The 12,221-nt window shown below is 40.3% G+C and overlaps 1 protein-coding gene across 1 annotated transcript in view; it reads right to left on the bottom strand.

Moving 5' to 3' along the window:
• The window catches only part of LOC127415118 (ras and EF-hand domain-containing protein homolog), a 61,966-nt gene that overhangs the window by 31,928 nt on the left and 17,817 nt on the right, over nt 1–12,221 (bottom strand). The window contains exons 8-9 of the mRNA XM_051653687.1: nt 4,647–4,728; nt 4,356–4,426 (exon numbers count right to left, since the gene is read on the bottom strand). Of these exons, the coding sequence (XP_051509647.1) occupies nt 4,356–4,426; nt 4,647–4,728 (153 nt within the window). The remainder of the gene's footprint in view (nt 1–4,355; nt 4,427–4,646; nt 4,729–12,221) is intronic.

Genomic DNA, 12,221 nt, shown 5'->3' with positions numbered 1-12,221 from the left:
ATGCAAACTTTTGAGTACAACTGTATATATATATATATATATATATATATATATATATATATATATATATATATATATATATATATATATATATATATATATATATATATATATATATATATATATATGTGTATATATATATACATACACTCAATACCCTCTGTCCAAAAGGGCTTAATTTAGATTTTGATCTAAATCCTTTTTTGTAATCCCCCCCCCACTGGATGCTTTTCTTGTTTGAATATTATGAATTATGAACTTCTTTGCAACGTAATTTGCTCTAGTGTCATGTAACTTTTTATTTTATGCTTGTTTGTTTACGTTACTGGTTTATACTTAATCTGCGTGAATATCATGAATCTATTTACAATGCTATAGTTTAATTTGCTTTTGTAATGCATTGTTGATGCTGTGATACTAGCTTTTTAGGATTGGTATAAGTGGTGGTATTATATGATCTTTATTGTAGGTCACTGGTGATTATTTTTTAGTTAGGATAATTGACTTGTTGTATGTTCTCATTGGATAATTTTTTGCTTGTTTGCTGCCCACACCCATTGTCAGGTGAATATTTATATAGGCCTTCAATACCTGATGCTTTTTACTGCTTGACGAAGACCCAATGGGTCGAAACGTAGTTTCTTCTATTAAATTACATGGGAGCAACAATAGTAGTGTGGTGTTCTCTCCTTGATTTATGATTTTTGTCCCTTTTTTGATTGTGCACTGCCTTAATGTTTGGTTGTACGCATACTACTATTCTTTACTTTCAAACTAGGTACATTATGAAAATATTAATTTTACAAATGTTATTTTACCATTAGTTTTTTTGTAGCCCTTTATAATAAGGTTACATTTGTTAACATTGCATTATGTATCATGATCTAACAATGAACAAAATATATTTACAATATTTATACATTTTAGTTAGTTAATTTTTTAATTATAATTGTTCATTGTTAGTTCATGTTAGTTCATAATCAGTGTTGGTTGTAATCCAATTATGAAGTAATTAAGTTACTGTAATCTAATTATTTGTAGTAAAAAAGTAGTGTAATTAATTACATTTAAAATTCTTGTAATCAGATAACAGTTACTGACTTTCAATTAATTTTATTACTTTTAAGTACATTAAAGAGTTATGCTTATTTCTAATATATTATCTATGTAGACTACATGAATTATAGCCCCCTAAAGAGTCATTGTAAGGGAGAAATGTGAGGTAATGAGTGTGTAACAATGAACAAGAAATAAGTATAGCCATTATTTTGAATTTGTTGAAAGGAAATGTGTTTTAGAAAGTAACTTAAAAGTAAAGTAATTAGTAATGTGATCTGATTATAATTTGAGAAATAATTAGTAATTTGTAGTGAATTACTATTTTAAGTAACTTACCCAACACTGTTCAAAATGTATTAACTCATGTTAGCACATATAACTTATAATTACATTAAAAAAAGTATTAGTATACAGTATGTTGCAATTAACATTATCCAAGATTAATAAGTGGTGTAAATGTATTGTTCATTGTTAGTTCATGTTAACTCATGTAGTTAACTAATGTTACCAAATGTAATATGTTTAAGTGTAACCTTTTCTTTTTTTTTGGTCACATTTTAACTTAGAAATGTTCAAATCCATGTACTACATTAAAAAACAGGATGTCTTGAAATTGCGTAAATTATATTGTACAAATATATGGTTACATGTTTATTGTTCTATGCATAATTTGTACTATTTACAAGTATTTACACTGATATGTAGAATATGTGGTAGAACAGTACTGACTCTTTAATAATAGTGGCAGTTCAGCGAGTATTTCACAGAATTGTTTTGATTAAGTAAACATTAACGAGAGCAGAGTCGAATGGCTTCTTTACGACACACATGCTGCGTGATTAGAATTAAATGTTTTATTTTTATTTTGTTTTTTGGTCAACAACTGACTGTGAAGAACAGAAGGGATATTAAAAGACATTATTCAATGACAAATAGATTGTGTGGACCTCGTCAAACCAAACATTTACTTTAAATGCTTTAAAGTAAAAGGATCTCAGTGCTGAACTTCTTCTCCACTATACTACTCACTCACTGGTGAGTGTTATATTAACATTTACCTGCCAGTGATTAATCAGACCTTTTTAGTTGCAAAGTGCCGAATTTGGTCATATACGCAAGTGATTTACTCGCATGGTAGAGAGTTGCGCATACAGTAAATGATCGATCTTGGGATTTAAGAACTGATATCAAGATAAATAACAAATGAAGTTAGCTGTGCACTGAAAATTCTATATTTTTACCCGGCCCTGCTATAGACACTACAGATCATTTTACACACAAATATTATAATGGGCCACATGCCCGTACCACCATTATTACTGACATATAAAGACACAAGGTAACATTTTACAATAAGTTTCCATTTGTTAACATTAGTTAACATGAACTAACAATGAACAATAATTTTACAGCATTGATTCATCTTGATTAATGTTAATGTTAATTTCAGCAAATAGTAATACATTTTTAAAATCAAAAGTTGTATTAGTTCAAATTAGTTAATGCACTATTAACTAACATTAACAAAGATTAATAAATGCTGTAAAAAAAATATTGTTCATTGTTAGTTCATGATACCAAATGCATTAACTAATGTTAACGAATGGAACCTTATTGGAAAGTGTTACCAAACACAACTTCAGCTTTAAAGGAACAGTTCACCCAGAAATGAAAATTCTGTCATTATGTACTCACCCTCATGTCATTCCAAACCTGTATTATTTTCTTCTTTGAAACACAAAATGAGTTGGATGGATGATGATTTATACAACCAATCTCAAAATAGTACAAAAAAGCACCATAAAATGAGTTGTCACGGTCCGGTCACATTGTCAGGTTTAGGTTCTACCTGACGGGACCGTGGCAGTATCGGCCTGCCTTTGTTCTTTATGTTCCCCCCTTTGTGTGATCGCACGGGTCTGGTTGTTTGGACCGCCGTGCGCTCTCCGGTGATGTCATGGTTCTGTAAACCGGTCAGTTTGGGTGATGTCTGACGAGGACCATGACATCATCATCCCCTGTCTGTCTTGTGTTTCGTGTTCGTGTTTTGTGTGGCCGCATGGATCTGGCGGTGGGTTATCGCTGTACGTGATTTGCCGCTGTGTGCCCTCTTGCCAGGTTGCATGTTCACCTTATGACGACCGTGGCATCATCGTTCCCTTGTCTGTTTCTGTCAAAGCACGTTTACGTTTTGCAATTATGTGTTTTCAGGGAACTCTGATTGTTTCCATGGGAACGCTGATTATTACAACCTTCAGCTGCGAGCGACACCTGCCCCGTGTTTGTTTCTCTTATTTAAACCCCCGCATGTGCCACGTCCAATGTCGGATCATTGTCTACTGTCGTTGTGACTGTTAATGTTTGCTGTACCTTAATGTTGGTCTCATGTTTAGTGTGAAGATCCGTTCTGTTGGTTGCTTTGTCTCCAGTGGTGTTTGCCCATCAGATCGCCGTAGCCTGGTGATCGCACTCGAGGAGGATTCCTTGGTTTTGGCCTGTGTGTTGGGAGACTGTTTCTGGGCTTTGCTTTGCACACCACCACTCTTCAATGGATTGTTCTGGACCTCCACAACACACACACTGATGAAAACACTATTCTCGCCCCAGTGGCTTCCTTATTGAGCTCGACTGAGCTGGCGCTGTAGCGCTTTTGTATTGAACATAAATAAAGACTCTTAGACTGTTTTCCCCCTGCTTTTGGGTCCTGTTTCCCCAGCATCGTGACAGGAATCTTCTGAAGCCATAAGAAAGCTTTGTGTGTGGAACAGACCAAAATGTAATCGATTTTTCACTGACTATCTTTACCTTCACCAATATGCTGAATCTGATTAATGTCTCAATAATCTCAAAAATCAAATCTTTGTGTTCAGTTAAACAATGGTGCCTTCAGATCTGTCTTGCCATGTTATTTGTCATGTGACCGATAATGATGTGGCAAGTTTGTTAGCTCGTAAATTAAATTTGAGAGCTACGGTAGAGAGGAAGAACAACAACATAAATTGTCTGTTCTTTGCACAAAGCTATCGTATGTCTTCAGAAGACTCAGAATATAGTACATATATAGCTTTTATGGTGCTTTTTGTCCTTTTTGGAGTTTGGCACTATAAATCACCTTCCACTTTCGTTGTAAGGAAAACAAAAGCCCTGAAAATCTGGTCTCTTTTTGCATTTCAGGGAAGAAAGAAAATCATACAAGGCTGGAATGACGTGACAAGTAAATTGTGACAAAATTTTCATTTTTGAGTGAACAATTTGTTTAAAGTTAATGATAACTACATGTATTATACATGTCTTACCGATCAAAAAAAGGGGAACTCAAGCTCTTTCTCCTGTTCATGTAAACCCCAGGTGAGAGCCCAGTAACACGCTGCAAGACAAAATGGTCAGGTCTTTTCTAAAGGACTAATAATCAGAAGTGTAAATACAATTTATGCTAACACTAATCCTGGTCTTCAAAAAACATACATGACCATCAAAGTATTAGCCTGCTCCTCAAACATTGCTCTCAGATAGCTTAATCCATCTACCAATAACATTTACACTAAAGGAAGTGTGTCGACATACAGGGGGCTTATTGAACCGCTCACCGGAGTCTGTCTTTTACTCTGACTGCTTTCCAGCGTTGCACGTAGACCATCATTACTGTCATGGAGCTTTCTGTTTGCTGCCCTGGGACATCAGAAGAGAACATCACAGACATGTTAAAAGAAAAACTACAAAAGCAAATAAATAAATACATTTGACAGACTTCTGCAACACCTCTGGACTTCTCTACCAAATTTGGCTCTGGCACAGAAAGTATTCAGCCCCTATTTATAATTTTGCCATAACTGTTGTGATGCCGGATAATGTTACAATATTAAACAGTTAAGCATATTTAGATCATTTAAGAATAATATTCAAAATAAAAATGTGAATTTTCCTGTAATTGAACAGAAATAACATTACCTTACTGATCTGGCCTTGGAAGTCATTTTGAGAACAATTTGACTAACAAACACTGGAATTTGCAAGAAGCTATGTGAAAAAAACAAACTTTTTGGAAACTGAGAGCAAAGATAATACTTTTCCTCAAGCAGAACTAAAAGTTTCGGTGCATTCAAGGGCAATATGGAAGGAGCCAGATTCAAGCAAATAATTAATTAGAACTAATGTTGCAGCTGGCCAGAGATTTGCCTTTAGGACAACTATTAATTTTCCAGCAGAAACAATGACCCAAAGCAAAGATCCACAATGTACATTTGCAAAGGCCATTCAGATATACTCAAATACACCTTATTGCTGCTAAGGACAAATGGACAAAACACTAGCTCTTTGATTCATATATATGTTAATTTTATCATGTGATTGAAAGAGAAAAACAATTTCGATATGTTAAAATTTTAGCCTGATCTCATGAAAATTAAGTGCCTGTGGTAACATTTTTTAAATATGTAATTAAGGGGATCATTACGCATATTACAGCAGTTCCGAGGTGAAATGTCCTCTGTGTGGTGCTAAAAGCGAGTTAGATGTCCTTTTAAGCACATGAGGTTTTTAAGGTTAATGCTATATCAAGTTTTATATCAACAAAACCTACCCCTCAACCCTAAACTTATACCTAATTTGATAATAATAATAATAATAATAATAATAATAATAATAATAATAATGCATTTAATAATATAGCACCTTTTAGCAATTTAGCCCAAAGTGCTTCACAAAACACTCATTAAAACACAAGGTAAAAACAAAAATTCACAAAGTATTAAAAGCAAGTCTATACAAATTATTTTTTTAACGGGACTTCAAAAAAGACACAGATTCCGCAGATCTAATATCATAGGGTAGTCTGTTCCATAATCGTGGGGCCTTCACTACAAACACTCTATCACCCTTAGTTTTGTATCTGGATCTTGGAACCCAACAGTTTACGACAAGAAGATCTAAGAGGTCTAACTGTTTAATAAGGTCTTAAAAGTTCAACAACCCCAATTCCAAAAAAGTTGGGACAGTATGAAAAATGCTAATAAAAGCAAAAAGTAGTGATTTGTAAATGATATTCACCATTTGCTTTATTGAAAGCTCTACAACTAAACATTATATGATGTTGTACCTTGTGAACTTCATAATTTGTTTTTTTTTCAGATGATTACAACATGCTCCAAAAAAGTTGAGACGGGTCAATTGAAAATTAAAAACTATTTGATGAGTTAAAATAACTAGGCAATGTGAAACAGGAGATGTTAAACAGGTGAGGCAATTATGTCATAGTATATTAGGAGCCTCCAAAAACAGCCTAGTCCTTCAAGAGCAAGGATCATTCAAGACTTGTCAATTTGCCAACAGATGCTTCTTCAAATAATCCTGCACTCTGAGAACAATGTTCCTCAAAGACAAATTGGAAGGATTTTGGCCATTTCACCCTCTACAATGCACAATATAGTTAAAAGATTCAAGGAATCTGGTCAAATCTCGGTGCGTAAAGGGCAAGACGAAAACCACTTCTGAATGTGCATGATCTCTGATCCCATCACTGTCTTAAGAAACATCATTCATCTGTAATGGATATCATGAACATGGGCTTGAGATTACTTTAGTAAACCTTTGTTAGTCAACACCATTTGCCGCTGCATCCACAGATACAAGTTTACAAGACTTTACTATACAAAGCTGAAGCCCTACATCAACACTGTCCAGAAGTGCTGCCAACTTCTCTGGCCTCGGTCTCATCTTAGATGGAAAGTAGAACAGTGGAACCATGTTTTTTGGTCAGATGAGTCCACATTTCAAATAGTTTTTGAAAAACACAGCTGTCGTATTCTCCGGGCCAAAGAGGAAAAGGACCATCCCAGGTGTTATTAGTGTCAGGTCCAAAAGCCAGTGTCTGTATGGGCCAGGATGTGTCAGTGCCCATGGCATGGGTAACTCGCACATCTGTGAGAACATCATGAATGCAGACAGATATGTACAAATTTTGGAGCAGAATATACTGCTATCCAGCACCATCTTTTCCAGAGACCTCCCGGCATTTTCAGCAGGACAACTTCAAACCATATTCTGCCCGTATAACAAGTGCATGGCTGTGTAAGCAGAGAGTGTGGGTGCTAGATTGGCCTGCCTGCAGTCCTGACCATCTCCAACTGAGAATGTGTGGTGCATTATGAAGTGAACAATATGTCAACGAAGACCCCGTACAATTGTGCAGCTGAAGACCTGCATAATGGATGAATGGGGGAAAATTCCACATTTTAAACTTAACATCTTTAAACTTGTGTCTTCAGTGCCTAAATGCTTAATAAGTGTTATTAGAAGAAATGGTGATGTTTCACAGTGGTAAAGACTCGACTGTCCAAACTTTTTCAGAGCGTGTTGCAATCAACTGATTTGAAATTACTGTACATTTTCACAAGGTAAAACATCATATAATGTTTAGTTGTAGTGATTCAATAGAGCAAAGGGTGAATATAATTTACAAATTCCTCCTTTTTGCATTTAATAGTATTTTTCATACTGTCCCAACTTTTTCGGAATTGAAGTTGTAAATATTCTGGCGCCAACCTATGTAATTATTTATATGTAATTAATAAAATTGTCTTGGTTACTTTCGTAACCTCCGTTCCCTGATGGAGGGAACGAGACGTTGTGTCGATGTAGTGACACTAGGGGTCGCCCTTTGGAGCCCCAAACACCTCTGACCTTTGAGTAAAGGGAATTGGCGAGTGGAATTTGCATGCCACTCCCTCGGACATACTAGTATAAAAGAAGGCAGGGACTGGGGGACTGATCAGGGTTGAAGGAAAGCTAAACACAGCAAAATACAGAGATATCCATAATGAAAACTTGGTCCAGAGCGCTCAGGACCTCAGACTGGGCTGAAGGTTCCCCTTCCAACAGGACATTGACCCTAACCACACAGCCAAAACAATGCAAGAGTGGCTTAGGGACAACTCTGTGAATGTCCTTGAGTGGACCAGCCAGAGCCCGGACTTGAACCCAATCAAACATCTCTGGAGAGACCTGAAAATGGCTGTCCATCGACGGTCCCCATCCAACCTTACAGAGCTTGAGAGGATCTGCAGAGAAGAATGGCAGAAAATCCCCAAATCCAGGTGTGCAAAGCTTGTCGCATCATACACAAAAAGACTTGAGGCTGTAATCGCTGCCAAAGGTGCTTCAGCTAAGTACTGAGTTAAGGGTCTGAATACTTAAGTAAATGTGATATTTCATTTTTTTTATTTTTAATACATTTGCAAAGTTATCAAAAATCTGGTTTTTGCTTTGTCATTATGGGGAGTGGTGTAGATTGATGTGAAACAATATAATAATATAAAGCATTTTAGAATAAGGCTGCAACATAACAAAATGTGAAACAAATGAAGGGATCAGAATACTTTCTGAATACACTGTACATACAGTAGATTAGATTGCCGGTTAAGAAGCAGAACCTCGTGGCTTGGTTTTTGCTCTGATATGCATTTTCAGCTGTGAGATCTTATATAGACAGGTGTGTGCCTTTCCAAATCCTGTCAAATCAATTGAATTTGCCACAGGTGGACTCCAATCAAAGTGCAGAAACATCTAAAAGATGATCCAGTGAAATGGGATGCACCTTATCTAAATTTCAAGTGTCATAGCAAAGGGTCTGAATACTTATGTCAGTGTGGTATTTCAGTTTTCTTTTTTTTTTTTTTTTTTTTTTTTTTTTTATAAATTTGCAAAGTTATCAAAAATCTGGTTTTTGCTTTGTCATTATGGGGTATGGAGTGTAGATTGATGGGGAAAAAATAATTTAAAGCATTTTAGTATAAGGCTGCAACAAAACAAAATGTGAAAAAAAATGAAGGGGTCTGAATAATTTCTGAATGCACTGTATGTATGTCTTCACTCAAAAATAGCAGTTCCCTGTCTACCAATCACTAAGGGTGATTTAAAAGAGCACACTCATAAAACGTGATGTCATCCATAGCAACGGGGTCAACTCAGCCTTACTCTCATCTTAAGATTTCCTTAATAAAACTTGCTCTTAGCAGTTTTGTGAATAGGTTTTAAGCAAAAACTCCAAGCTAGGAACTCTTTGGAGAACTCCAAGTGGTAAGATAAAAATCTTTGTGAATACGGGACCTGAAAGTATATCCTCTGCTGGATAGTCGATATTTAAAATGCAAGCGTTTCTCATCAGAGTTGTGATCTTCTTCTGAGGAATATTAGAATACTTTCTCACTGTTCAGGATCATTTGGATAGCTTCCTCACGTGAGTAGCATGCCATCTTCCAAAAGCAATGAAAAATCAATGAGTCTGATGAAGCTTGATGCCACTTTTGTAGCACTGATGGGGGCGTTTGCAATATTTGTGAGGATCATCACAGGTCATTACTGTATGAATAGTGCACTCTGCTAATGGGTGTTTCTAAGAGTTGCCCTAATGAGATGAGACTGAAAAACTGCACATCTTGTTAGATTCCTACACATTACACAATCTGAGAATATTTGTTCCCTATCTGTCACTCACTCAACGTTGTGTCGACGTTGTGACACTAGGGGTCACTCTTGGGTCACTCTTGGGAGCCCAAGACACCTCTGGTCTTTGATAAAAGACCAATGAAAATATGTGAGTGGTATTTGCATACCACTCCCCTGGACATACGGGTATAAAAGGAGCTGGTATGCAACCACTCATTCAGATTTTCTCTTCAGAGCTGAACGGTCGATGTTTACTGAGCTGACTGTTTATTCACCTCTGCTGGATCTGACAGTGCATTTCAGCAGCTTCTCCCTCCTCTGCACTGGTGCACTGCAGAGAACGCCCCTGGACACTTGGGCAGAAATAAGAGAGTATATTTTTCTAAAAGAGTATGTTTCTCTAAAAGAGCAGCACACACGGAATGTCTTTTTAAAGACGCGTCTTTTTAAAGATGCCTTTCCGTTTGTGTGTTATTCCTGGTTGCGGTCGTTATCTCTCAACTTCCGATGGTTGCGATCGCTGTCTTTCATGTCTGGGCCCGACCCACGCAGAGACAGCGTTTGTGGATGGTTCATGTACTCACTGCGAGAACATGACCATGGCAACGTTGCGGTCGTGGCTTGCTTTCGTAAGAAAGCAAGCCACCCCAGCGGCTCCCCCCCTCGGTCATTCTACCTACAGGTATGAAGCCAGCGCGGCTAGCACTGGGGGCGATTTGGGGACCCCAATGGGACCACCTCTGCCGGGTATCCCCCCACAGACCTCCCATTCCCCAGCACGCTCGTCTGCCCCGATCGGGCTTCCGGATGAGTCCGCCGGCTCGTCTCATGGCGAGTTCGACCTCTTGTTCAGAGGTTGCTTGTCTGATGCAGACAGACTGATGAGCTCTCGAGTGCAGCATCAAAGAGCCTCAGCTGGGCTCCCCCCCTCGGGTACGGTCACCCAGTCACAGGCTGACACGGAAATGACGGACATGCTTTCCCGGGCACTCACAGCCATGCCCTGCTCCAGTTCTTTTCTTCCCAAAAGTACACGAGGAGCTGACAAGGTCATGGGAGGCACCTTTTACTGCCTGGTCCCAATCTTTCAGCTCCCCCGCCCTCACTACCCTCGATGGTGGGGTGGCCAGGGGCTATTCAGCGATTCCCCCAGTAGATAAGGCGCTCGCGGTGCACCTATGCCCACAGAGCGGCGCCACCTGGTGCGGGCTCTCAAAAGCTCCCGTCCAAGGCCTGTAGGTTTATGTCGTCCCTGACGGCCAAAGCCTACAGTGCCACTGGACAAGCCGCCTCCGCCCTGCACGCCATGGCTCTCCTGCAAGTCCACCAAGCCAAGGCGCTAAAGGAACAGCACGAAGGTAGTTCCACCCCAGATTTGATGCAGGAGCTGCGCTCGGTCTCCGGGCGATGAAGGTCATGGCACGGTCTCTCAGGTGGGCGATGTCCACCTTGGTGGTCCAGGAGCACCACCTTTGGCTCAACCTAGTCGAGATGGGTGAAGCCAACAAGGCACGGTTCCTTGCTGCCCCCATTTCCCAGGTTGGCCTATTCGGCGACACCATCGTGGACTTTGCCCAGCAGTTCTCCACGGTGAAGCAGCAGACAGAGGTTATCCGGCACATCCTGCCTACACCGGCTCCGCCGCAGCCCGCCCCTTCGCCCCGGCCCCGGCATGGAGCCCACCGCAGGAAGCAGATGAAACCTGTCTCACGGTCGGCCACCAAGAACCCACGAAAGGCTGCAAAGCGCCCCTGTGATGGGCGACCCAGGGACGATGAAATCCACTGCCTTGGAGCTGGTAAGCAGACCACTCCATCCCCCGGTGGAGGGCTGGGAGGAGAATCTTTTGTTGCCTTTTCATTTAATTTCGCCGCCTGCCCAAGTGGCTGCGGTACCCAACAGTTCAGCAAAAGAGCGGTTTCCTCGTTCCCTGGGTCACATACTCTGTGTGCACGGCCGTCATCACGAATCTTGGACCTGCGAGTACTGAACCGGGATTTACGCAGACCCCCGTTCAAGATGCTGATGCAAAAATGCATTCTGGCGAGCGTCCGGCGTCAGGATTGGTTCGTGGAGGTAGACCTGAAGGACGCGTACATCCACGTCTCGATTCTACCTCGACACAGACCCTTCCTGCGGCTTGCATTCGAGGGTCGGGCGTATCAGCACAAGGTCCACCCTTCCGGCCTGTCCTTGTCCCCTCGCGTCTTCACAAAGGTCGCGAAGGCAGCCCTTGCCCCGTTAAGGGAAGTGGGCATTCGCATCCTCAACTATCTCAATGATTGGCTAATCCTAGCTCACTCTCGGGATGTGTTGTGTGCACACAGGGACCTGGTGCTCTCACACCTCAGCCGACTAGGGCTTCGGGTCAACCGGGAAAAGAGCAAGCTCCTCCCGGTTCAGAGCATTTGGAGTTGGACTCAGTCTCGTTGACGGCACGCCTCACGAACAAGCGTGCACAGTCAGTGCTGACCTGTTTGCAGGCGTTCAGACAGAAGACAGCGGTTCCACTGAAACTCTTTCAGAGGCTCCTGGGGCATATGGCATCCTCAGTGGTGGCCACTCTGCTCGGTTTGATGCATATGAGACCGCTTCAGCACTGGCTTCAGACTCGAGTTCCAAGATGGGCATGGCGCTGCGGGACACATCGCGTGGCCATCACGCCGTACTGTCACCGCCTCTTTAGCCCTTGGACCAATCTCACGTTTCTACGGGCAGGC

Source organism: Myxocyprinus asiaticus, chromosome 24 (assembly GCF_019703515.2).
Source record: "Myxocyprinus asiaticus isolate MX2 ecotype Aquarium Trade chromosome 24, UBuf_Myxa_2, whole genome shotgun sequence".
Classification (NCBI taxonomy): Eukaryota; Metazoa; Chordata; class Actinopteri; order Cypriniformes; family Catostomidae; genus Myxocyprinus; species Myxocyprinus asiaticus.
This window is presented reverse-complemented; position numbering and strand designations above follow the sequence as displayed.